Source organism: Tiliqua scincoides, chromosome 3 (assembly GCF_035046505.1).
Source record: "Tiliqua scincoides isolate rTilSci1 chromosome 3, rTilSci1.hap2, whole genome shotgun sequence".
Lineage (NCBI taxonomy): Eukaryota > Metazoa > Chordata > Lepidosauria > Squamata > Scincidae > Tiliqua > Tiliqua scincoides.
The window spans coordinates 131,346,454-131,373,489 of NC_089823.1; the positions used below are offsets into that span (position 1 = coordinate 131,346,454).

Here is a 27,036-nt window from a genome sequence, read left to right on the forward strand (position 1 = left end):
AGGCAAGAGGCTGAGAAATTGTACTGCAGTAATGAACTGATTTTTCAGCAATGTTTATGATCTCATTGCAAACAGTTTCCTGGGTGGTAGAGGTATTGGCATCCGAGTATTGGATGCATTGACATCCAAGGAAAAACCCAGAGGAGAGTCAACAGAGGAAAGGGTCAGGGGGAGAAACAGTAAGAGATGGAACAATCCAGATGCAGTCATAAATCCAGTTAAAGATAACAGAGTTGTAGATCCAGGTACACATTCCAGGCAATGGAGTGAAGAAGGAATCCAGGTGGTAAGCATGAAAAAACAGGCAAGACACAGAAAAATTGGCTTTTTAGTTTTAGGTTTTATACAACAAAGCAGCAAGAGAGGTTGCAGTTAGTCAGCAAGGGCCTCAAAATCACACATGCCACAGTTTGACTATGAACGTTCAAAACACAGCTCAGACATGCGACTGAAGCTCTCTCTCTCTCTCTCTCTCTCTCTCTCTGTGTGTGTGTGTGTGTGTGTGTGTAACTGCTCTGCTTTTTTTTCATTGAGAGCAAGCTTTCTTTCAGGCATGAGAAAGGACCAGCCAGTGACTCTGCTCTCCCCAGTAGTACAGAGCTGCTGAGAAACCCCCAATGTGCAAGAGGTGTGGGATACTTCGGATAGGAGCTACTGAACTACCAAAGCTCCAAACTGCAGGCACTCCTGGGGCCCAGGCAGGTGCTTCTAATGGTGTCTGGTTGAACCTACCCTGTAGGCCCTGCTTTCTTATTTGTATTGGGCAAAACAGCTCACTCAAAGGGCTGAACAAGAACAGCAGCTAGTGAGCAATGCTGGCACTAGGGGACCCTGCTCTGCCCAGCTCTACTGCTGGGGTTTTACCAGTACTCCTGTCTGTGGTGTGTTAGAAAGCAAGTGATGGCTTATGCAGTTGGGACTGTGCTACAGATACAAATCTCAGGGAAATAGTGCTCTTACCACATAGCTCTTTTCAGATTCTGTGAGATCTGGTCCTGGCCTCAATGAATGATGAGAAAGCTGTGTGATTACCAAAGCACATGATAAGGGAGACATTTTAGCACATGTACTACCAAATCAAAATCAAATGAAAAAATGGAGGGATGGGCGGTGGGGGAGTAACACAAATGACATCCACCAATGGATTCAGATAACAGACTTTTTAAACAATGAGGCACTATCGTATGTATGTAGTACTGTAGCTGTGGCAGGGTGTAAAGGCAAAAGCACAAAATTAGTGGGTTAGAAGAAGTGAGCTACAGGGTGAAATGGTGGATTAGCAATACAGTGGAAGAGAGGGGATCAACAATGGTGTGAGACAATTCCTATGGAAGGACACAGATAACACATCAGGACTCGATGGTTTGTTGGGCAATGAACAGGGCAAATAGAAAGACGTTCATACCTAGCGGAAAATACTCCAGTCACACTTTCATTTCATGGTACTTTGGGACAGGTCTTAAGCTGACGGGCCCAGTCAAATATATATCCCCCATTCCTACTGTGTTCATCCAGTTAAACATCCCTGCATGTGTATCAGCCTGAAGGTGAGTACATGAATTAACCATTCATGTAATATGTTGCTGAAGACCAAGCAAGTTTTGGGGCACAAACCAACAGCAATGTCTCCTGTGCAGACCCACACAAATGGCTGCTGCAGGAAGTAGAACTATGTAATTTACATTTATTTTTATGGACTCAGTCCCACAAAAGGATCTCTTGATGAACTGCAGCCATTGTTTCAACCTCCTTTTTGTCTCTCATTTGGGTACCCAACATCTGAACTATGTGAAGGTTCAGTTTTGAAGAGGCCTCCCATTCAGTCTCAACCTGGCTGCAGTTTTGCTCTCACCTTTAGCACCTCCTTTCACAGTGGATGTCCCCTTGCTAGACCCCAACTTAGCCTCCAGAAACAGCAGCCACATTGTACAAAGATATCATAACCACCCCATCCTATGTCGAAGGTAAACACACCACTGCAGTTCCTACAATCTATTCTACACTAATAATAATAAAGTCAGACTCATGCACAACCTCTTAAATTTCAAGACATGGCTGGAACAATTTGATATTGTTTGTTAGGGAAAATGCTTTTGCTTACAGAGAAAAGAAACTGCAATATTAATGGGGCAACAGAATTAAGAGTTCATGAAATCTCCTGGGGGTGCTGAAATCATTACACAGAGAGTTTGGAATGTCATGGCCATTCTCAGGCTAGTGGAATGATTACAAATAGGAAACTATCACACATCATTGAAAACAAATAAATATATTACACCGAATGCAACTGGATTGTAGCTAATTCAGAATGCAGAGCCCAAAATAAAGCAGGCTACAGAAGTAGCCTAGTTCTGCCCTAGTTCTGGATACCACCAATCTATACCCCCTGGCCCAACTAAACCTCCATCACAGAGCCATAGAAAATGTGTGCAGGAAGAGACCAGGCTGAACCATGGAGGTCCCCATGGATAAAAATATTTCTAAAATACATTTTTATGACTTCTTTTTCACTTAGACCAGAGATTCAGGCCTACCACTGAACCATGCAAGTTTGACTTTCTCAGAGTATAAAGCCTCGAAGGAAAAGAGAGAGGATATTTTAAAAAAGCAAGAGAAAGAGTGAGCATCTGGTTATGCCATAGTCTTTCAGTAATAGATTTTTCCAAATGTGTATGCAAAAGTTTTGAAAAACAAGACTCACCATGTTTTTTTCTCTCATAGTATGAACCTGACCTCCACCCAACTCAGAGCTGGAAAACTACTCTGGGGATTGCTGGCCCAGCAATCCTTGGTGGGGTGGGAAGGAAATGGTTTAAGGACAATACAGGCGTGAGTAAGCCCAGTAAACAGGCTTCTGCTGTAAATTGGAAGAACTGGTTTCTATTGACCTTGGTGAGAAAATAGCTCAAATGTGAGAAGTGTGCTTTCACAGCAGCCCCACTGCTCAAATGCTCTGTGATTTTGTGAGATGATTTGCAACACATCAGATAGGTAACAAGCCAAAGTGGAATGTTTTTTCACCTTATTTTTAGATAGGCAGTGCCTGCTTGCATAATCACAAATATAGCAAGCTGTTTCAAAAAGTCAAAGGGCACAATCCACCTATATTTGCCCCTATACAAGCCCCACTGAAATAAACTAGAGCAGGAGCACCTGCAAGTGGATTTAGGGACTGTTTGACCTCTCGCATGAGCTGTGGGATGAGGGCTTCCTCCACTGCTTGCTGTTTCACATCTGTGATGCAGTAGTGTCAGAAAGGAAAAGGCCAGCCTTGCTTTGTGCAAGGCCTTTTATAGGCCTTGAGCTATTGCAAGACCTTCATTCATTCATATAAGTTCATCTTTAATATATTCATTTATGTAAATTTATTCAAATTTTAAATGTGAATTAATTATTTTCTTCTCCGGCCCCCAACACAGTGTCAGAGAGACGATGTGGCCCTCCTGCCAAAAACTTTTGACACACCTGCTTAATAGGGATGATCACATCACTCTCTCATGAGGGCAATAACTTAGCTCTAAACTGACTGATTTTTTTATCATTAGCAGGACCACAAGTAGCAATTGTATTTCTGAAATTGTGGAAATTCCTGGTCCAGCATCAAAATTCATACCAATTTACAGTTTCCAACAGTCAGCATTTCAGTCAGTTCAAATTGGTATTCCTGCGTGCTATTGCACTTATTAATATGCAGTAAAACTTCTTAAATGGGAGCTGAGGGAAAAGTTTATTCCAGTTTGACTTCCCTTCAGACATACAGTAGATAGTTGACTCTTTTGCCTGTGGCCATGCTGTGCTTAGTATCAGCACTGTTAATTAACTGGAAAAGCTTGCAGCAGCTTTGAGGGTAATGAATACTTTGAATAATGAATGAATATTGACTATTTCTGCAGAGTAAGCCATGTATCAGGCATTCACAGGAGAATATTCTGCATACTGTAAACAATCACCACCACCACCACCCCCCATTCATCTCCAAACTAGGCAGCTTGAAGTACAGATTCATGACCCAATTCTATGGCCACTTTACAATAGTGGAACATGTGTTCCACTGTCATAAATGCCATGGTGCTGCTGTAAATGGCATGCCACCATTAGGCACTCCAAAGTCACCAGCAATTACCAATGGCCCACCGAGGTCACATCAGAGCAGGTAAGATGGTGGCAAGGACAGATGTGGGGAGAATCTGGGAGGTTTGGTGAAGGAGGATCTTTGTGGCAGCTGTGTACACCGGATCCTGTCTCCCTTCTTTGGACTTGCGCCAGCTAAAGAGCTGATTTGCACCAGCTAAAGGTTCTGAAGAGACCCATTAGTGACCAGGCAGTCTACTGGAAGAAGTTTTTGACTTACCTCTTGCTGGCCACTTTTCACCCCTTTCACTATGGCATGCAGCGTGCATTCAGTTGGCATGGCTGCATGCAATGGAGTGGGAGAGATTGACATTTGGGTTGCCAGAAACCTGGATAATATAGTCTGAAATGTCAAGGCATTACCTAATTTTCTAATATGACAATCTATTGAGACCCCAAAGATCTGCTGCCTCCATTTCCCAAATCTGACTTCTCAACAACTAAGCCTAGCAAAAAAACATATGATTAATATACAAATGTTGAAGTCCATTTTAAATAAGCACAGTGTAAAGGCAGGTACCTGGGATTCTGGCTTGAGATTAACAGGGTCTGCACCATTTTAGCACACAGCCATGTTCCACAAATGCATGCTCATTAACCCTGCGAAACTGTCTTATACCAAGGTCAGACTATGGGTCCAACTAATCCAGTCCTGTCTACTACCATGTGGCTCTCCAAAATCTCCAGTCACTCCCCCCCCCCCCGCCCTGCAACACAGAATCTTATGAACTGCAAATGCCAGGGTTTGAACGGTGGCCCTCTGCCTGTGAAGTAGGTGCTACAAGGGTTGTAACGAGGACTTCCGTGCGTGCATCACACAGCTAGCTTTCTAGACTTGACAATTAACATTCCATATAAATAGAGGAGTATGAAGTTGCACGGTTGGGAAAGAACCTCTATATATCCACTGGATATATAAACATAAATGAATGACATACATTGCTTCAATACTTGGAATTACTAAAAAGAAAGCTCACTAGGCAGCCTCAAATAAATAATTTTTTTTTTATAAAATAGGCAGCCTCTAATACAGGCATGTTAGAGGTGGAATGGACCTTGGAGCAGGCAACTGCTACGACTTCCCTGACAAGTTTGCTGTCTAGTCTCTGCTCGCAAAGCTCCAACAAAGGCAAGCTCTCAACTGCACAAGGCAGACCGTCCCAGTGCCAGGCAGCTCTTAGTTTGGAAATTCTTCCTAATGCCAAACCTAAATCTACTTCCCAAGAGATCTGCTTGACCTGTGAAATTAAAATCTGGATAAGCAAATCACATGAGGCCAACTGCAACAAACATGAAATATCAAGCTGCAAATTGCCCCTGGCCCCTCCAATAGTTACCTGTGGCACACTGACCCTGCGTGTGAGTCTGGGAGGTGGTTGTGTTGCAACGGCAAAAGAAGAAATTGAAGAGGGAGACAGAAGAGCACATGGAGAGAATGGTTGTGTGTTGAGAGTCTTTTAAAGGAAAGAAAAGTTGGTCAGCAAAGAGCACTGCCCCACAACAATAGCATGACAGTAATGATGATCTTACAGGTAAGAGCATTGATTCTAACCTGAGTGCAAATGTAGCAAACAAGACCATGCAAAAGTAGGCATGCCATTCAAACTTATTTGGCCCATGTTAGTCCTGGAGGCTTGATGTGTTGGAATGGAGAGGTGCTAGCCCTACAGACATAGGCTCCTTAAAAACAGGCCAACAAGAATTGGCATTCATTATGCTTGCACCATTTAATACCTTTCCCATTCATTAATTTTAGGAGTCGTCCCCACTCGTCTCTTGCAAAATAACCAGTTGAAGTAGGAGCAAAGCAAGGAACTTCTGTTAGGGGTGGTATCTCTGGCACGTGTTAAATCAGCACTTTTGGTGCTCCAAAAGGTTTCTCAGCCTACAGGTTATACGTACAGGACTGCCATTCAGCTTGGACACTCTTATGATCTCACTTCCCTGATGATCAAAAGAAGTTATCTTAATTCATCCGCTACAATTCCAGATGCTGCTGTCAGCCACTAACAAAGCAGGAATCGTTAAAAGTGTTTTTCAACTACGACCTAATGTGATGGGAAACTGTGATACTTGACCTCACACGTGCAGGCACACAACGTAAATTGCTGGAGTACAACACACGCATGCAGGACAAAGTACCTTGATGGCCCTGCTCTGACTCTCCCTCTGTTCAACTTGTTTATAATTGCCGGTATCCCTTTTCTGGGGGCCATTTCCCTGCTCCTGATTTAGTTTGCTCTCAAAGGTGTGAGGAGATTTCTTTTGTGGGATAACACCCTTCTCCAAATCTGATGGCCACTTCCCTGGACTGGTCACACGAGTGCCACTGCAGTCTTTGTCGGCTGTGATCCGGTTCTCCCTGTCAATGCTTCGACCCGCTCCTCTGCTCCTTTGTTGGTCAAGGACATCACTGAGCTCTGAGAGGAAGCTATCTGGACTGCCAACTACCGAGTAAGGTGAATGGCAGTGGCTCAGGTGGGGAGAAGGGGAGCTAACCAACTTTTCTTCACTTTGTGGAGTGAGCAGGTGGGTATTCTGAGCAGATGACGGAGGCCCTGAAGGGCAAGAAGAGAGTGGAGAAATGACAGATCTGGGAGTTGAAGAGTTGGAGAAGTTAGAATGATGGAGGCTGATGGAAGGCGAGGGGCTGGCCACTGCTGAAGGAATGAGATAGTCGATGTTACAGAGAGAGGCATCAGGCAGAGGAGGCAAAGGTGGGGTGGCGGTTGGAGTGCTGCTGCAGGAGGTTCCCAAGGTCAGGGAAATCCATTCAGTGGTGATGGCCTGCAACTCAGGAGACAGGGCTGGGCGCATGAAGGGCAAAGGTGGAGGAGTTGGTGTGAAAAGCAGCTCAGAACTGTGAGACTTGAGGGAAACAAAATGAAACGAAAAAAAGCAAAAAAAAAAAAAAGAAAGAAAGGCAAGTTATTTTAACAAACCTGAAATAAAAGTTATGCAGTAAGAGAAACTGAAGAAAAACAAAAAGGCTATGACATGACTGAACACAGAAAAGCTGATTGAGATTGCTGGATCCAAGGCTCAGAAACATGACATATGAAACAAGAATTATCTGAAATATTATGGTAGACAGTAGCATGTATATCCTGTAGGTTCATAACAGCATATGAATGTCTAATACACTTGGAAAAAAGGCTTGACTAGATGAAGGTAGGATACAACTTGTGTCCTGCCAATTTCCTGAAAATGGGGGGGGGCAACTTTACAGCACTGGGCAATATGGATGGGTAGGAGGGGGCTGAACCCTTTCCAATGCCTGTGCTTTTCTACCCTGAACTGCTTTTATTTAGTAATGTTTCTCCCAGTCTCACTCCCCCTTTACTTTACAAGGGAACAAGGGAAGGCTCTACCCAGGTCTATCCTCACCATTCAGGTTGTCCTCACATCAAGTTTGGCTCTCAGTGTTTATTGTACAGAACTCTACCCTATTCCAAGGACTAACTTGTACATGGGGCAGTCTCAACACAGTCTTCTCTGTCATATGCAGGACTGCCAAGGTATGTGCGGAAGCGCCATTTATAGGGACAGGCCTTTCCATATTGGTGGTCATTCTTGCAATGGCACCTTTAGAGTGGCACTACCATCACGGAAGTTAAGGTTAGCTGCACAGACACATGGCATGGCTCTTTCTCACACACACACAGTGCACCTTGAGAGCCCAGCCTGGCCATTAATGCAGCAGCAGTCTCATGTACATATGGACCAGTGGGGATGGACACATTATGAGTGAATTTGAGGCAAAGCAATCCCCAGTATTCATTCATCTGGGTTTAAGTCATTTTCTCTGACAAATGAAACATCTTCTAAGATCACCCAGGCAGTTTTTCAACTGTGTAACAGTGCCTGTGAATCCCTTCAGCTGGTCAGTGAGTTAAAAGCTTAAACAGTCCAGCAATGTAGAGAAGGCCTGAGCAGTGGTGAAAAGGGACAACTCAGCCTCTTGTTCCAGTCTTGGGGCTTGGGCCAGACTCCTGCAGTAGAAGCAGCAGCTATTGATGTTGATGTCCCAGGGCTGGGAAGACAACCTCTATACACTATAGGAGAGGGGGAGTGGACTTTCTATGGTTCATGGGAGCAAACAAAAGACTATACTGGCAAATGAGCTAAAAAGGGAACTTGAAGTAGTTTTACTGCCCAAACCTACCAAACTCTCCACGTGACGAGGCAGTGGCACCAAAGCGGCATCTGCTGAATTGTAAGGGGGAGTTTAGGCAAGTTGAGGCTTCCTTAGGAACATCTGTTCCCTTGTCCTTGAGAAGGCCCCTACCAGCCCAGTGGGTTGACTGCACCAGAGATATCACCAGTGCAAGTCCACATTCACCCATGGAGGCAGATCACATACAGGATAGGGATGGATTTGGTGGGTACTGCTGCCACCAAATCCTCCCACTTTGCAGACCCAATCCACCCTCCTCATCTCCTCCCCTTTCTGCCTGCTCCATTCCACCCCCTCCCAGCCTCTCTTCCAGCCCCTGCACAGTCTTGCCTGAGGCACGGGCATCCATGGGGCATCACTGCGTGGACCCAGTCACTCCCCACTTCCAGCGGTGGCTAGGCCACACCCTCCAGCATTTTTGCATTTGCAACAGGCAGCAAGTGCGTTATGCCGGCAGAATCATGTTCCACCAGTATAACGCATAGTTAGGATTAGGCCATTAGAAAGGGAATTACATTTTTCCATTGGAAATGCTTTTGATGCTGCAGTATCTTCTGACTGAGCAGAACCAGGCAACTCAAGCACAGAGACCACAAAGGTGTGCACGTATAAATCACAACTAACTAATTCTCCAGAAGCAAGGAGAATACCATAGAATGAATTTCTACTAACGGGATTTTAAAATACAGACGTGCCTGTTTCTGCAGAGGTTCTGTTCTGGAACCCCTGCTGAAACTGCAAACTACGGGCAAATGCCTGTCCCCGCAGTCTAGTGTCTGCCCATTCCCCTGTATACATATGATCAAAGCAAAACCTGAACAGTTGTAGAAACACTCCTTCAAATTAAAGATGTCAGCAGAAAATAATTTACAAAGCACCATGCCTAATAATTTGCTCAGTTAAAAAAACAAATAGATCATTTGATCGACACACAAAAGAGTCGATCATAGCCTTGCTCAAACAATCTTTCCACATTGAGTGAACAGGCAACAAAAAGGCAAACACAGTTCAATGAAAGTAAGCAGAATGCGATGCGTATCCAGGCAAACACTCTGATAAGAAACACGTTTGCTTATGGGGGTCTGAAGTGGAGACAACCAACCAGGAAAAGACAGTGGGATCATGATGGAGGATTCAAAGAAAATACCAACAAAGCCAAACTGAGCATGATGTCAGAAATGCATTTATTATTATTGATATATTCCTTGTAAACTGCTGATGAAAATTTTCAGGTTGAAAAGTGGTATATAAATATTCATCATCATCACCATCATCAAAGTAGCAATGTGGAGTTCAACTGACTTGTGATCACGGCAGAGGAACTTTTTGTCCTTTCCCCCCACACTAAAGCCTAGATTCAAGCTGCCTACCCACCCCCCCCCCGAGTGATCATTAGTTAAGGAAAGAGAATACAACACGAGGATGATTTGAATTAGAGCCACAGTGGGGAACAAGAGTAAAACTCTCCCATACCTCCAAGTGGCCCAAATCTGAATCAGGCCCCCTCTGTTGTTTTCAGCCCCCCTCCACTAAAAAAAAAAAAAAAAGACACCAAAGATGCATTTGTGCAATTCTAATGTCACATCCAGTTTGACCCTTGGCATGCTAAAGCTGTGAAAAAGGCAAATTCCATAGTAGGACTAAGAGAAAAGGGACTGGAAATTAAAACAGTCAGCATTGTCTTGTCTCCATAATGAAGCCAAATTGATCCAGTTCTAGTTCCGCCATCTCAAAAAGGATGGAGAATTGGAAGAGATTCAGAAAAGGGCAGTGACATGATATGGGGGTCAGAGCACCTTGACCACAAAGAAAGGTTAAATTGTCGGGGGGGGGAGGGTGTTAGTTTCAGAAATAGAATAGAATAGAATCTAATAGATATAGAATAGAATGGAATAGAATAGAATTCACAGGTCGTGGTTTTCCTGCCATACTTGTGGACTTTCTGCAAGCATCTGGTTAGCCACTGTGAGAAGGAAGCTGCTGAACACAATGAACGTAACAGAGCTCTTGTTATGTTCTTAAGGAGGCATCTCTCCTGTCCCAGTTTCAAGTGAATTGCCCAACTTCCAAAAGTTCTTGTTTCGTGTTTTACATCAATTAAAGATAAGAACATAACATCTGAAGGTCGCCAGTTCGAGGCCACCGGCACCGTGAACGGTGAGACCTTGAAGCAGCTGACAAGCCCAGCCGAGTTATTCCACCTGCTCTTTGGCCACCCTTCAAGGGAGATATGATGGATTGTCAGCCTGTGTGGGAGGAAAATGGAGGCCAGAATGTGATACCAGATCATAAAAAGATCCATCTGAAATGTTGTGGTTCTTGAAAGACAGAACCTTCTTCAATTGTAAAAATCCCTATTGGGATTTAGTATAGCCTGCCTATGTAAACCGCCTTGAATTAAAGTCTGAGGAGAAATCTGACGACCAAGAAAGGCGGTATATAAATACCTGTATCATCATCATCAATTGGCCAGCTATTCTGCTAACATGCAACCCCTCAAGTAGCCTCTCTGGACCTAGAAGCAAGATTACAATTCTTCAGCAGATGTGGCTGTCAGCAAAAGATACACTGCAAACTGCATGGCCCCAGTTCTATCAAAACCTGCTTTGTTGTTATCACTGTTGTTTCATTTCCACTCCTCAGGCATTTTTTTCTGTGCATTTCTATTTATTTCTTCACATGTCAGTTCCAAAGTTATCTGAACGACTGTGATCAATCTCCAGGCCACCAAGTCCTGGATACTTCACAGTTCAAAATGGGTCACCTGGCAAATGGTGCTTAACTACCAGGCTGTATAATTGCCTGGCTGTATTTTTATATAAGTCATTCTTGCAGTCCATACCCTTGCATTCTGGTTCCTTTGCTGAAGAGGTGTCCTCTTGATAATTAATAATTAGTTAAGACACCTGTCAAAATCAATGGGAAGATAATTCCAGTGAGGTTCTGGGAATAGAGGGTGCTAATTTCATGGTGCAGGACTAGCTCTGCTGACCATTGTCTACCACAATCCTAACCACAGGATGCATAAATCTCAGTGCCTTCAATAAGTTTAAAACAGCCCACAAGCAGGACTGCATTCTAAGGACTGGAACAGACCAGAAGTGAAGATGTGTTTATATTTGTTCGCTTCTTTATTCTGTTGTACTTCAGTCAGTGCCAAAGAGTTTTCAGGATTTTTACAGCTCCTCAGGAGCTGCCTTGGAATACCCCCAACCTGCTCTTTCTACACAGGCCAACATAGCCCCAACAGAAATGTGTGCCTCTGTGTATAACTGGCACTGGCATGTATTGGATAGCGCCCATATCATCATAAATAAAACAGTATTGGAGGCATAAGGTCATGCAGTTTGGGAACTATTATTTTTAAAGGTCCGAGTGCTGTCCAATAAAATTTACCTGAGTTACCACACGACTGCTAAGAAGTACTTCAGGGTTTTGTTTCTTTTCTAAACCAGCTTAAGCCTCTGTGGCAGTGCCTCATAATTTCTTCTAACGCTCATCTAACATTTTTAATCTGAATGATGTGTCCTTTCCCCTTGCTGCAAGCCCTTCACCTCATCGAGGGCTCTGGGAATGCATCTGGGCAAGTCCTTAGGGTACATTCCTATGACTTAATTTTTCCACTCCATGACCAAAATCACCTGGTAACCGTTGGATCATTTGAAACTCCCACCACATGCTGGTTTTTCCACAGGACAGTTTTTTTCCCCAGTATGTGTGTGCAACAGGAGCATTGTTTCTCAGCTTAGAAATGTGTATTGAGCATCAGTGAGTCATCCAAACCTGCTAAAATTAGAATACTGTTAACTCCTTCCACATTCCATGTATTATCTGATCATACAGCTGATAAATGGAACACAATACAATGCCTTCTCCTGATTATATCTTTGGAACTAGCTAGAAAAAGAATCTGGGCTATCTATGGAGAACAGCAGCAGACTTCCATTGCAAGGCTAGACCAAGAGCAGGTACCTGTGGGGAAGCTGTCAGGCTGCGGTTCGGGGAGTGGGAAAGCAGCAGGTCAGTATAGTCTGGTGTGTTCTTCAGCACGGGCAGCTTGAGCACCTCCACATACGTGACGGGGAAGATGCCCTGGCGGTTGGTGCCGGAGATTTTGCCTTCATACCAGTTCTCGTCCACTCGCCGAATCAGTGTGATCCTCTCACCCTACAAGAAAGTGGAATTGGACAGAACAAATGCACCAGATCAAGCTTAAGATCTGCCACTCCCAATTCAGAGGCTCTCAAGCTGCTTCTTCTTATTCAATCAAGTAGTTACCTGCATTTCCAACCTTGCATAAATAAGCCACAAAGAGGTTGAACACACCTCCATTATAACCTGGGCAATCTAGTTTGCTAATTCAGAGACAACAAAATGCATGACTCCAGCTATTCAGCTTCTGATTGACTGGCCACAGTGTAATGAATGACATGGTGAGGAAGGACTCCAGTGCCTGTGGCCACAGTCATATCGGGGTGGGGGGGAGGGTCAGGAAGGCAAATGCTCTGGAGTGCCACTGCAACCCCCTACCCCACTGCCTGATTTTTGTTTTTTACTAGCCTTTACAGCCCTTTCCAAGGCCTTTTGAGGAGTGGGAGGCTGCCCGTGGCCTCCCTGGCACCCAGAAGGCCTTCTGAGGCCATCACTTCTGGTTTTTGCCAAAAATCAGAAGTGACATTTTTAGGCCTTCTGGAGGCCTCAGAAGGCCTCTGGGCACGCCTGCTAGAGAGCGGGGCACCATTTTGTGGTCCTGGCCCCAGGCGGCACAGGAGCCAGGACCGCCTGTGGCTCCTCTCGAAGCTTTGACATTTACTGAATTCCAGTCCCAAGTCCAAGGGTGTAGCCATTTGCCCCATTTTATTGATTACTCCTTCTTCCTCCAGTAATGGTGATGCAGGTAAACACTGGAAGGAAAATATTTACAGGAAAAAAATGTGATGCATTTTTCATTTATTTGAAATAATATTTTCAATATGTTTGCAGACAGACACTTTTTCATCTTATAAGTCTGACTAGGAGGGCTTAGCAATGTAGTTCTCCCAAAACTACTGACAGAGTATTAATTTCTCCACATGACTGCCACAAGGGCAGTAAGTAAGGTAAATGGATTGGATGGAGGGAGAATGATTGGTGGGAGGAAGGCAGAGCACATTTGATTTCTTCTCTAATTGGCAATAAACTATGAGCCAAAAAATGCTGGAGGAAATAATGCTTGCCTCATCTTTGAGGCAAGCATTTTGAGGTACCAAAATGTGTGCATCTGAGCTAGGAAATACAAACCGAAGCACCTTCACACTCTGTAATGTCAGAGGCATACCAACTGTTAACTTGAGCTTTCCAATTAGTTCATCAGACAAATGCCTGTTTGACAGACCTATCCTTTATAAGTTTGTCTGTTCTTCAAAAAAAAAAAAAGAAAGAAAGAAAAGTAAAATAATCTTGTCAGACATATCAGCTGAACCGAAACCTGCTCACTACACCGAAACCAGAAAACTTCCATTGGATCTGAATAATGTCTCTCTAGTCTACAGGATGCATCAGCTGTACCTTTCTGAAGGACATTTCCACTTGGGTGTCCCCATTAAAATGGAATTTGGCAACTGCATCTCCATATTCAAGGACTTGCAAGGGTGAAGTTTTCTTGGGCTGGGCTTTTTCTGTTGGGGGAAGCAGCTGAAAAACAACAAAAAGGCAGATTTAAAAACCCAGAGTAAGACCCATGCATGACTTTGACCCACAGTGACTTAAGTACCTCTATAAATGACCAAGTGAAACAAGTACCTCTATATATGACCGTGGAAAGATGCCCACTCTGCCGTGGTGCTCTCCTTCATACCAATTCTGATCAATCTGCTTATAAATGTAAACGATATCCCCTTTCTGCAGAGGGAGTTCCCTGTTAACAACATACAGATCATGCATTAATGGCTTTTAGATAAAGACACCCATTTTACATAGGAAAATATAGATGGAAAATATACAATGAACAAAAGTCATATGTACAACTTATTCCTAAATTTTAAAAGCCTGATTACATTAAACCTAATCTTCTGTTTATGGTAGACTTCCATAAACATATATTCAAGTTATGGCAGACTTCCAGAAAAAGGAAGTTTCAGATCTATCCACTGATAGACTGACCTATAAACTGATAACAGCACTTTGGTTAGGGGGAACAAGTCAGCACTAAACTCTCCAATCCTCACACAGCTAGGTATGCTATACCCAGAGGGGAGAATGGGAGTACGCTGGTTAGCCCTGTCCCCAGCATGCTTCCTGGCCACAATCCCTGCCCTAACCAGCTTCAGCATTTGTCTCATGAAGGGATGCCTCTCCCCCACCCCATTATTTAGAACCCTGGAAGCCTATTTATGTCTAAGGACTGGACTTAAATTATACTGGTCTTAAGGTATTTAGGTCTTTGTTCCTGGAAGACGTAGAGAACAAAAGGCAGATTCTAAGCGTTACTGTAGGGCAGTGATTTTCAACCTTTTCACTCAGGGCACACTGGCAAAAATTTTCAGAGCACACCATTGGTTTTTTGACAATTGACAAGGTACTCCATGGCTGTCATCCTCCAATGGCCTCTAATGATATATAATCCTCCCCCAACTTCCACAGCATGCCTGCAGACCATTCATGGCACACCAATGCCCGCTGGTTGGAAATCACTGCTGTAGGGTGAGAGAAGCTTTCTAAATCCACACTAAACAATAAGAATGTTATCCTGTGCCTTTTTCTGGGCATCTCCCAATGGATGAAGGGACTCTTTTCTAATCTTGGCTGTATTCAAAGAATACATTTCCAGAGGGGGAAAGTTTTCAAAAAAAGATTACAACCTGCTATTATCATCGCCATAGGTAAACAGCCTGTGAAGTGTTCCACAACAGAAAAAGATCACGGCTGGGCCTTCCAAAGGTGAAGAGGATCAAGCTTTTCTGCAGAACTACTTCGTATGCCAGTGGTTCTCTAACTTTCCAGGAATCTCAGAAGCACTAGTAAGTCTTTACAGAGGCTGAGATGGAGGGGTGTCCCAAACGCACCTCAGTGATTGCGGCAAAGAATGCACCCAGGAGCATTTTAAGGTAACTAGAGAGACTGCGCGGCCTCCCAGAGGGTCCTGGGGGCTCGCAGTCCCCTCCGCGTGCCTTCTTCCACAGCGGTGAGCTCCAGTCTGCAGTCAGAGTCCACTTCCGGTTTAGGAAGTTACGAGCTTCGGAGCTCCAACTGCAAATCGGAAATGGGCTTCAACTGCAGACTGGAGCTCACTGCTGTGGAGGGGAGGCTCATGGAGGGGGTTGCAAGCTTCCAGGACCTGCCAGGAAGCTGCACAGTCCCCCCAGGTATGTTACAATGCTCCAGGGTGTCCAGGATCTCTGCGGCACGTCAGGACACCCATTTTGGGGTCACTTCCCTTAAGGGGAAAGTGGCCCTATTAAGTTTCAGTGGTGGGTCATGACCCACCAGCTTCAGCACCACTATCCTACGCTATTGACATGGGAACTCTTCCCTCTGTTTGAAAAATCAGAACGGAAAGGATGAACATACGAAATGAGCTGGAAATGCAAGGCAGAAGAAGAGCCTCCTTGTGCCTTCCTTCTATGTATTCACTCTTCATATACTGCATTTTGAAGGGGTTTACACATAACACAGAAAAAGCAGGTGTTCAGGTATATAGATAATCATGACATTCCCTGTAACATGTGAGAACCTGTGTTCTTCCTGGCACTAACAGGACAGGGAAGAAACACACCTAAATTTTCCCAGAAACAAAATACTGCAGTCTTAGTCCAAAAGAAATGCAAGTTCCCTGCAACAAAGTGCTTCCTTAAATATAGCACTTTGGGTCCTTTGCAATTGCTAGTGGGAGAGAACCAGCTGAGCTGTTTATTACCCTGAAATAAAAATCTGGAGAAGCCCTTAATGTCACCATTCTAACAAAGAACAAAGGCACTGCTGGTTATTGACGATCCACCACTAGGAGTGAGCCCAGGAATTGGCTAACACACAAGGAAACATTTTGTTGATTTAACAAGAGTCTGTACTGGGAAGGGAAAACCTCTTGTACTCACTTTAGTGTCTGGGCTTTAAAGTCAAACTTCGCTCGGGCTGTTCGCATCTGAGGGTTGAAAACAGCACATTTAAAACAGGTACCAAGTTCTCACAGTACGTGGTCTGAAGCAATATGGACCTAAATTCCAGCCATATCAGTGTCAAGTACAGATTGCAGAGTTGGGGGGCAAACATACTGTCAGGTTTTGATTCAGGTATTCTGCTCACTTAAATGCATCACTGGAGAGTCCTGAACAGAAAGTTTAAGGGTATATGGGGAGGGGGTGAAAATCCCAAACAACAGCCAGTGGCAAAATCCCACTTTCTGATATAAATGCAAACCAAAAGGAGAGTATTGTAATAAGGTTTCTCCAGGGGTGGGGGATTTGTTTAATTTTTTGCTGGTGTCACAACAGTCTGCAAAACCAGTTTGATCAGAGACCATGGCGGGCCACACAAAACAAACACCCGTACCATGAGCAACAACAGTTCAACAGTTCTATTTCCAAGTCTCTGAAAAACAAAAACAAAAACTATTTCAGTGTGTTGCAGAAAGTAGGACGCAACAGAGTCGCTTAGGCAGATGGCAGGATTTGAGACACAAACTTGTGGCATCGAATGCCTCTGAAAACTTTGCTGCAAATGACAACTGCTCCAGTGAAAGAGAGCTCCAAAAAAGAATCAAGCCCCCTCCTGACACATGCATCAGCAGTGAGCTTGACCAAGCCAGACAGCACGAAGTCCCTTTCTAACACAGCAGTCTGAAACTTCACCAGGGCCGAGAAAGGCCCTGCAGAACTGAGCTCAGAAAGTACGATGTTGCTGTTAACGGGAAAGAGACAAAAGGGAGGGGGAATTGAGAGAAACACAGGCATCAGATTAAAATGTCATCTGTCATTCTGGAGGAGTAACAAAAATATTTTGGTCTGGAGAAGGAGAAATATTGATTTTAAATTGCCTTATGGGCTGCATCAAAGAAAAAATGCACACACATCTTCCACACCCTTCCACATCTTCCCTGCCCATTCCCTCCACACACACCCAAGACTGTTCTAAAGTCAAGCCTGTTCTAAAGCAAGCAAGCATGCCTGAATTGTCAGGGCTGTTTTACTGGCTTATTAGACTGTTTCAGAAACATGTTTGTATTTCTCATGCATTTTTGCTAGCAATTAAAAGAGAGCAGTAAACACTACATAATTAGTAACTTGTATTCAGACAGAGTTTTTCATCTTTAAAGAATCCCCAAGCAGTTTTTGAAATGCAAAAATAAAAATAATGAAAACATCCAGACTCAGTCACATCCAGGCAAAGAAGGGATCCCTCAGAATCATGGCACTGCTGTCTGTAATGGGAACTGAGGCCTTGTCAAAAGGTTGTTCCTGGCATCCACAACTCTTGTGAAATACGACCTCTCCCTTTTGTCTCTTTTTGCCTTTTTAAAAAATGAATGAATGTACTATCACTTTGTTCTTTCAATCTGACATGGAAAATCTTGGCAAAAAAAGGAAAGAAAGAACAGTGCCATCTAATGTTTAATTCACTACAAGACAATCACATGGTCAGGATCAACAAGACAATGACGTTTCTAAGCAAAAGGCACAGACAAGGAGAGAATGTAGCATTAGGTGATGCGAAAAATGTAGCAAATGCCCCCTGATTTGCTATAAAAGTAACTGATATTTAAAGGCATGCATCACAGTTGTGCACCAGCAGTCCTCAGCAGGCATGCTTTAATGCAGACAGCTTTGAATAGAGCTATTAATTCATTGTAACAAGGTCTAAAGCAATTTCTAAGTCAAGCGAGAATGGGGAAAATAAAAATTAACACACTTCTCAGAGAGCTAATGTTGGCCTAAAAGCACAACGCTATGAGAGGCAAATATGACTGTGGGTCAAGCAGCAGACTGGGGCAACCACAACAGACCTCTGACCCAGATTTCCTTTTTGCTGTATCGTCTACATTTAGGAGGTCCCCAAACCGCTCATTAGTGATAAATTGATGGTGCGTAGGAATGACCCCTGTGTGCCTTCTAGCTGCAATATCAGCCTCTTCTTGCTCACGTTTAAGCCGTCTCTGGTCCTCTAAAAGTTTCTGCCATAAAATTGCATAAAATGGGCAGTAAATCATCTAGTTTTATGGCATTGGAAAACTGCCAGCAGATTATTAATTTTAAAAGTCCCCCAAAACAAAACCCACCTAACTCCAATATATCCCACAAATATAATGGAAACTTCAGAGAAACACCACATTATTACATACAAGTGATTCTTGTACACTGGACTGCATTAACCAATACCGTGAGAACTCTACAGATTAGGATCCCCACAGATTTGGGGCTGTCATGGTGATGATGACTAACCTAAATGGCTTTTTAAAAGGAATGGACAAACTCATCAGTTGCAAAGAACCATGATGGAATCTCCAAATGGGACATAAAAACATAGGAACAGTCCTGCTGAATCAGGCCATAGATGCATCTAGTCCAGCATCCTGTATCTCACAGCAGCCCACCAAATGCCCTAGGGAGCATACAAGGCAACAAGAAACCTGCATCCTGGTGCCCTCCGTGTAAAGAGACACTAGCTCTCAGATGCAGGTACACACAAGAGAGGAAGGCTGCTCCCTTCAAACATTTTTGGAAGTTTCCCCAAAGGTACATGGGTGGCTCTGAATATAGAATGCTGGACCAGATGGACCTTTGGTCTGATCCAGCAGGGCACTTCTTATGTTCGTATATTATTAACCATACACTCCAAAAAGTTATGGGTGTGTCCATCTGATTAACGTGCTTCAGATTTAGCTTTACTGTGTAACCAGTTTGAGACATGAAGCAAGTTAGGTGACTGTGATCTGGGGATATGCAATCACATCCACCAGCATTTTACACAAGTCACAGTAAGAAACAAGATTCAGAAAATATCATTTGATCCTCATGTTGAAAAATACAAGTGGAATTGGATTAGCATTGTTTTGTTTTCCTCTCAGAGTTCCAAAATGTGCAGCAAATATTGAAAAGCTCTTCATGCTTGTTCTTGTGTGGTAGTTCAATGCTTTTGTGCCCATTTTACAGTTGCTTTATACTGAGGATCGAAATGATAACATAGTCTGCCTGCTATCCAGTTCGTGAGAAAGAGTCACAAGGAACTTGTGTGAATTAAAGGGGGAGGTTGATACATTTTCAAGGTGAATGTACAATCAAGCAAGGTTTCACCTTTGGGTAAATCTTAATCTGACGCCCTTCTTAATGTGTTGTCTTGGAATAAGACTTCACATACTACTTCAGTTCAGTGATCACATCAATTCTGTCTGATATTGGATTGAGGCAAATCCAACATTTGCATCCAATCTCAAATTGGCTATAATAAAATGAAAGTAAGTTCTCAAGTTTCCATTACTAGCAAAGGTTCAACACATAAGCCTTAAAGCAATTTGATTTATATTCAAACACTGTCCCACTCACTCCCACTCCCTTCATCCCAATATTTTAGTTCTATTTAAAAAATGACTGAAACTTAAAGGAAAGTTTACCTCTTTGTCATCATGGCGCCTGCGGAAAATTTCTTCAGGACTCTCCATGTAATCAAGGGGTGCAAAATGCCTTGGTGATTCCGAATCTACTTCAAAACAATATGGGGTCATTAAACAATGAGCAGAACCAGAAAAGAAGAAAGAAAGAAAAAGCTTCAATTCTGACAGACCAATTTACAATCAAATGTTGGCAACTTTTGGATTTTTTCCCCTCCTGTTTGGGGCTTTGCATTCAAAGACTGAAGCCAAGAAGTATGCTCAATGAAGACACCACAAAAACAAACCTCAAACCCATAACAAAGGACTTAATCAAGAAAAATTTGCTGTTCACACAATATTTTAGTGTAGCACCACTGAGGAAAATTACTTCACTGCATGCAAAGACAGAGGTGCTCACACATGCGCACACACGCAAGGACACACACAAACAACCTGAAACCCTGTCCCTTAAAACAAAAGGGGTTTATTGGTTTAGTTCCTTGGGATGGAAGTTCAGTGGGATTGAAAGAAACTGGCTTTCATAAGCAAATCGCATCCTAAAAGTTGCCTCCTGAGACAACCTGCTCTGATTAGTGATTAAGGCAGCAGTGGAAATAATTCCTCAGAAGTTCAGCCAAGTACCAAAATGCAAGGCTAAGCAGGACACACAAAAGGGATGAGACACACAGTGGAAAAGAGGAAATGCAGGGAAAGGACAAAATACAAAGAAGGAAAAGTAAAGTGGGATATACTAGGAAAGTACACAAAAAAGCAACCTCCAAGGTACGTCCTGAGTTCCCTTTGTGGGTTGTTGTTCGTGTCCAAGCTGTGGTAGACAGCATACGGAACATTCCCATTATTAAGGGCCTCTGGAATGTCCATTAGGGAACCAGAACTATTTTGGCAAGTTTCCAGATCCGGGAAGTGGTTAAGCCTCTTGACAATGCCACAGGAAGAGAGGCGTTTGGGAGCCGGAGGCTTCTCTTGAATACACAAGTCATGGAAGAGGGGGCTCTCTTTTTTCACCAGGTTTCCTCTCAGCGGAGTCGGGTTATTCTGGCTCTCACAGCTGGATGGCAGCCGGTCTCCAGGGCGCTGGAGAGAAGAAGTCTTTCGAGAACTCTGTGGCACTGGCTTTTTCAATCTGAAAGGAAGGGGGCTCATAAGGTAGACATTTCGAGGGAGCAAGTGCCTGTCACCTTGAGCATCCCCTCTGGCAGACTGCTGCTGTTCGTGCCTCCGAATGGTGGTGAACCTTGTGTAGGAAGCTGGACAGGATCCTTTGCATTTGTTTATTTTTAATCTCTGAGGCCCATTGATGCTGCTGCCGCCACCATCACCACTGTCATTGGACACATTAGATAAGAAATCGGTCTCATCGGTACATGCTGAGAGTGCATCCACTGGGGCTGTGTCACTGAACTCCGATGTCACATCCTCTGTATTGCTGCAAGACTGGGATGAGGTATCTGCTAGATTAGCAATATCCTTTTCTTTCAGATCTGGCTTGGGAAAATTCAACAGGTATTCCTCTGAGCATGCTGAACTGAGGCAGCTAGGAGCTGGAGATTTGACTTGGGTGCTGGAGAAGTTGAGAGCAGGCATCGACAGAGATCTCTGGATCAGCAGCTCAAAGGCAGTGATGCGCGAGGAGACCGTATGCTTGGGGATCTGCTCCAAATTCTCCCGGCTGGGGTAGGGCTCTCTCCTGTCTCTGAGTTCATTTTCAAACTGGGATGCAATGTCCTTCACGCTGCAGGATGAGCCAGCGCCCCGGTGAATTCCAGAGCGGTCGATTTGGTGCATATTTTTATACAGCATGCTAAACTCCATCCCATTCTTGCGGGAGCTGAACATGTGCCCTTTCTTAAAGCTGGACGAGCCATACCCTTGCAGGCTCTGGGTGCTGCTGGATTTGGCAGCAAACTCTTGCCTGGACTTCATCAGCAGGTTCTCAAAGCTCTCGCCTGTCCCCACCATGAAGGGTTTCTTGCTATCAAAGAAGGAAAATGAGCTACGGAGGTTTTCACAGCTTTGTGTCTTTTCATGGGGCAAGAGGTGGCTTTTTTCATCCTGCCCCGAAATAGGCGGAGCAGTCAGCTTGGGTTTGAATTTGGACGGAAGTATTTCAGCAATGCAGACTTTTGCAGGAGATAAGGGTTTCTTATGTTTACTCGGGTGATTTAGTGTGCGCGTATTGCTAGAGTTAAGGGTTCGGCTATTAACTGAAGAGGGTGCAATCATATGCGCATTCCCACCTTTATGATCCACTGGAAAGCATGCAGAATAAAATAAACACAACCTGTTAGCTTAAGTGTGGCCAAGCTGTTGATAAAGAGTGGAGGAAAAAGAACATGCTTTGGGTTTCACATAATGCAATCTTGAGGGAGGCAATGTTCAAAAGGGATTCAGGGAAGCGATGGAACAGCCAAGCCCCGCTGCTGCAGTGCACGGAACAGCTGTGTTCAAAGAAGCAAATCCTGTGACATCAGGGGAGCTTCCGAACGAAAGAAAATGCCCAGATTGGGCTGGTGCCCAACAGGCCAATGCAGGCATGTTACTTTCGCAGTTTGAAGGATCAGGATATTAAGGGCTCCTAGGAGAGTTGGCATAAGCCTGCAGACTAATCAGTTGTGCCCTTCATGCAAAATTCCTGGACATGTTCTTGTATTCACTGCTGTTGGATACAGGAACATGCAAGCTTTCTGGTTAAAGCCTTCATCAAAGAGAGGAAAAAGCAGCAATTCTCAGCCCCAGAGAGAACAATGCGGCTAATGGTCTTTTCACTCCCAACAGTGACATGCTTCTGACCCACCCACATAATCCGAGACATTGGCAAGGTAAATTCTTTTGAGATTTTACAGATTTAAAATGAACACCCCTGAAGATTGCAAGCACCCTAAAAAGTGAAATGTAAAAGAATAGCATGCCACTGCTTAGGGTGCTTCTTCCGATAGACTCTCACTCTTCAAGCAATCCCATACAACACATTTGAAAACCTTGTCTGGGAACTACAATCTTGTCACTTCATCAATATAGTGGAAGCAGAGGTGGGTGTTTGGGCTCCTTACAGAAGTCACTGTGATGCAATGCAGTACGTACGTTAAAAGGTTAAAGTCTTGGGGATGAAACGCCTGTGTGCAAGAAGACCTTTCTAAAAACACCTGCAACGTTGTTGCAGAGAATGAGCTGAGAATGAGCTGAGAATAACTGAGAATGAGCTGCCTTTCCATTCTGCCCAATGAAAGTGTAACTCTAAAGCTTCAAACTGTTCCACCAGCAAAACTTCATTCAATAAATGACATCAGGTCAATTATTTTGTATCCCTTTCTTTAGCTGTCAGACCAATGTGAACACTCTCATATCAGTGATCAGCAACATAAAGTCTACAAGTCAGACCTGAGGCCATTATACCACTCGGAATCCTAAAAGTCCAGATTTACTTATGGTTTAAAAAAAAACAAAAAACAAGGGCTAGGTGGCTGAGGTAAGTATGCAAATGTAATCACAAAAAGTAAAAGGAACAGAAGCAAGTTATCAACATCCAGTTAATTGTTTTTTTTCAGCTCTATCTATTTCCAATTCCAGAGGAGCAGAAAATAATCAACAAAGAACCCTGTGACACTTTAAAGACTAACAAATCCATTGTAGCATAAGCATAAGGACTATGCTTCAGCTGACGTAGCATACACAACAATACACTTGTTAGCCCTGAAGTCCTGAAATCTTTAGAGATTTCAAAGTTCATATTCAGAGGGCTGTCAAGGTGCAATTCAAATCCTTACTTTTGAAAGCAACAGCTCCTAAATGGAATCGTGGAACAAGTGCAAGGCGCTGGCCATTTCCTTATGTAATTTATGAGGATAATCCAGCCACAGCTTCATTTCATTTCATCTTCATTTCATCATTATTATCAAGTTTTTCACTTGAGCATGTACATCACTGAGATCAATGGGGTTTAAAGTGCTTAACTTTGGCTGGAGCCAAAATCATTACACACAACCAAAACAAGAAAATTGACCACAGTGCTGCAGTTCATGAAGTGTTATGCTGTTTCATTACTCGACGGGCTCTTACCCTGCCAGTATTATTAGTCCTCAATTTGATTATCCCAACCCAGAAAGCTCTACAGAGCACGGTACTGAAATGTCAGCAGACAGGGCAGTCCCAAATACATCTCTAGCCAAGAAGACTATCCCCATCAATAGGATGATAGGAGCAAGAGAGGACTAATCACTTGAATTGAGGAGGGAAAAATTGGACAGGGTGTTGTTATGGGTGCATGGGGTGTTAGGAAGACAGAAAAAATAAAGGAAAGCAGGGAAGGGCATGTCAAACTGAAGGCAAGAGTGAAAGGGAGCATGACTAGACAGTGCTTGGAAGAAAGGAAAAAGAAAGCAACTCAAAGAAGAGTTATAGGCAAAATTTTCAAGACTTGGACAAATTCTTCATAGAGGCAAATGCATAATCCCTTCTATTCACCCACCCCCCCCCCCCCCAATATTCATGGGAAAATTTGCACCCATACAAAATTTGGTATTGAAGTTTGGTATTGGATCCAGAGAAGAAGAGCAGATTCCTGTGAGTAAATATCTTTCTTGAGTATCCAAGTTTCCAAAACTCCTGAGTCAGAAAGTCAGTGTTTCGGCATCTGCCTTTTCGTACCCTTAAAAATGTAGGTTGTTTCCTACTTGGTTCATGTGTGCAGAAGAATGAGATGAAAAGTGGTAAAATGGACTGTACCATTTCAAATGGCAGGTGGAAGGTCACATTTTGAATGGTTCCTTGTTTTGGAAAGTTCCTTGCCAACAGAAACGTTGCATGCAGGAAGCAGGTTGGGCTAGAATCTCTCCCTTAATCATTTCAACTGTGGGCATTTTTTACATAGGGAAGCATTCAAATATGGCCCCCCATTCCTGCCATATGGGAGTGATGCAGTCCATTCTACCACCCCACATTCTATCACCTCATTGCCTTGCATGTGTAGACCAGGCTTCCCATGACATACTTCTATGTTCCAGAGAGGAATCTGAACTCTTCATCAGCTCTCAAATCTTGGAATGAATATGTTAATACCGCCAATACAATCCATTTTAAATGGCCAACCACCATTAACCAGTGCACAAGGAGGCCCAAGTCCTGTTGCTTTTGTGACCTACCTTTAGTGGAAGCTGAACTGGAGGGACGCTTGAGACCACTCAGCCCTTGCAGTGGGATATCACCACCTTCCAAAACACTTTTGTAAATCTGCCTTTCATTTTCCAGTCCAGTGGAGTCTACAGGAGCTACTTCCAACTCTTTCCTTACTGGATAGTAACTAGGGGAATATGATGAGCTAAAAGTAAGTTGAAGGGAGAAGAATTGATTTCATTAGCAAAAAAATTGAAAAAGCTATAAAACAAAGTAGCAAGACCTGATGAATGAGCATTCTGGCAGTCCTAGAGTCTTATATAAGATTGCTAAGAACATAAACACCCAGCGGTTCAAGAGAAAATTTGTTTCCAGAATCACAAATATATATATGGTGGTGCAAATCCAAGCCTGTGTGTGTGTGTGTGTGTGTGTGTGTGTGTGTGTGTGTATACATACATACATATATGCATGTGTGTATATATATATGTGTGTGTGTGTGTGTGTACACACACACACACACACACACACACACACACACATAAAACTCATGGGTGCCTGTTGCCTGTCATCTACTTTCAGCCTCAGCTACTTCACAGGGTTGTTTTGCACATAAAATAGGGAGAGTCGTGTACATCACACTGAGCTCTTTGGAGGAAAGAGGGGTAATAAAAAAAAAAAAAAACAAGGGCTCCTTCTTTCATTAGACATTAGGCACAGGGGAAGGTCTTGATTGGGACTGCAATGTCCTGGTAGGCCAACTCCTCTCATGCTATTTCCTTGTCAATCATCCCTCCCCCAAGCCTGTTTGCCCCAAAATGGCTTTTTCCCCCTAATAGCCTCCTCGTGAGCACAGGGAAGTCATTTCTTGTGGGGAAAAGCTGCAGGAGTTCACCTCCCCCTTTCAATGAATCTAAGCAGGATCAGGATCTTCCCATGTGGCCATGTTGGCAGGAGGTCTGGTCTAGAGGGTTGAGCCTCCATTTGCCTGAAGATAACATCTGCAGGTCGCCAGTTCGAGGCCGCCGGCACCATGCGACCTTGAAGCAGCTGACAAGCTGAGCCGAGCTATTCCATCTGCTCTGAGCGTGGGAGGATGGAGGCCAGAACGTGCGACCAGATCAAGAAAGAAACACCTGAATGTTGTGGTTTCTTGAAAGATAGAAACCTTCTTTCAAATTGTAAAAATCCCTACTGGGATTTAAATTGCCTGCCTATGTAAACAGCCTTGAATAAAGTCTAAGGAGAAAACTGAGGACCAAGAAAAGCAGTATAGAAATACATGTATTGTATTATTATTATTATTATTATTATTATTATTATTGCGGTTGCTTTTTTTTTAAATTGAAGAAGAGACTCTTCTGCTCTTATGTGCACACCTAGTACAGCCCTAAGGCTTCAATTCTGTGCACAATCATTTGAGAGTAAAATCCTCAGAACTCAGTGGAACTTTTGTCCAAATAATCATGCACGGGAAGGACTTGCAAGTAATACGTGAGATATTCCTCAGCAGGAGTTAAATGAAAGAGACAAATCTAAAAATCACAAATTAACATTGTTCATTATTGCCCTTTCTGCAATATGTCAGCTCACTGTGCAATGCACCTCATTTCACTGCATTACTGATTCAGCTTCCTATTAATTACATTTGGCTCTAATCACTACATTCAAAAGAAAACATGGAACAAAATAGGACTTTGCTCTTTAAATATGACTCATATAATGTAGCAATCACTTCTTTTTTGCTTATTTAGAGCAGCAATCACTTTGCTTTTTTAGTCTTTTTTACTTTGAAAATCTAATTCAGAACAATTTTCAAAATCAGGACAGAAAAGGAGCAGACTTCGAGCTTGTGCTGAAAGAAAAAGAATGCATTTTCACTATAAACAGGGTAAAGATGTACCTTTATCTCCTATATTTAGAAGTTTTTGGGGACCAGTCTTATCCAACTTTCCAGCTCCTATGTAGCTGGGAAGTTGAATAGGGTTGGTGCTTCTTTATTACAGAAATCACACTGAGAACATTGTTCATTGATACC

At 43.4% G+C, this 27,036-nt stretch overlaps 2 protein-coding genes across 4 annotated transcripts in view; both read right to left on the minus strand.

Annotated features, from left to right (window-relative positions):
* Positions 1 to 27,036, minus strand: part of LOC136646075 (sorbin and SH3 domain-containing protein 1-like) — a 209,615-nt gene that overhangs the window by 5,572 nt on the left and 177,007 nt on the right. For 2 of the 3 annotated variants that reach the window (XM_066622641.1, XM_066622643.1), the window contains 10 exons: positions 25,028 to 25,203; positions 19,890 to 19,975; positions 18,285 to 18,452; positions 16,381 to 16,427; positions 14,090 to 14,204; positions 13,856 to 13,981; positions 12,281 to 12,475; positions 6,274 to 6,999; positions 5,469 to 5,585; positions 961 to 1,020 (listed from right to left, as the gene is read on the minus strand). In XM_066622641.1, coding sequence (XP_066478738.1) covers positions 961 to 1,020; positions 5,469 to 5,585; positions 6,274 to 6,999; positions 12,281 to 12,475; positions 13,856 to 13,981; positions 14,090 to 14,204; positions 16,381 to 16,427; positions 18,285 to 18,452; positions 19,890 to 19,975; positions 25,028 to 25,203 — 1,816 coding nt within the window. The remainder of the gene's footprint in view (positions 1 to 960; positions 1,021 to 5,468; positions 5,586 to 6,273; positions 7,000 to 12,280; positions 12,476 to 13,855; positions 13,982 to 14,089; positions 14,205 to 16,380; positions 16,428 to 18,284; positions 18,453 to 19,889; positions 19,976 to 25,027; positions 25,204 to 27,036) is intronic. The other variant, XM_066622642.1, reaches the window with a different exon arrangement.
* LOC136643823 (sorbin and SH3 domain-containing protein 1-like) lies at positions 20,523 to 23,101 on the minus strand. Its single transcript, XM_066619184.1, has 2 exons — positions 22,971 to 23,101; positions 20,523 to 22,170 (listed from the first exon to the last, which is right to left on the minus strand). The coding sequence occupies exons 1-2, from the start codon at positions 23,099 to 23,101 to the stop codon at positions 20,523 to 20,525; spliced, it is 1,779 nt and encodes a 592-aa protein (XP_066475281.1).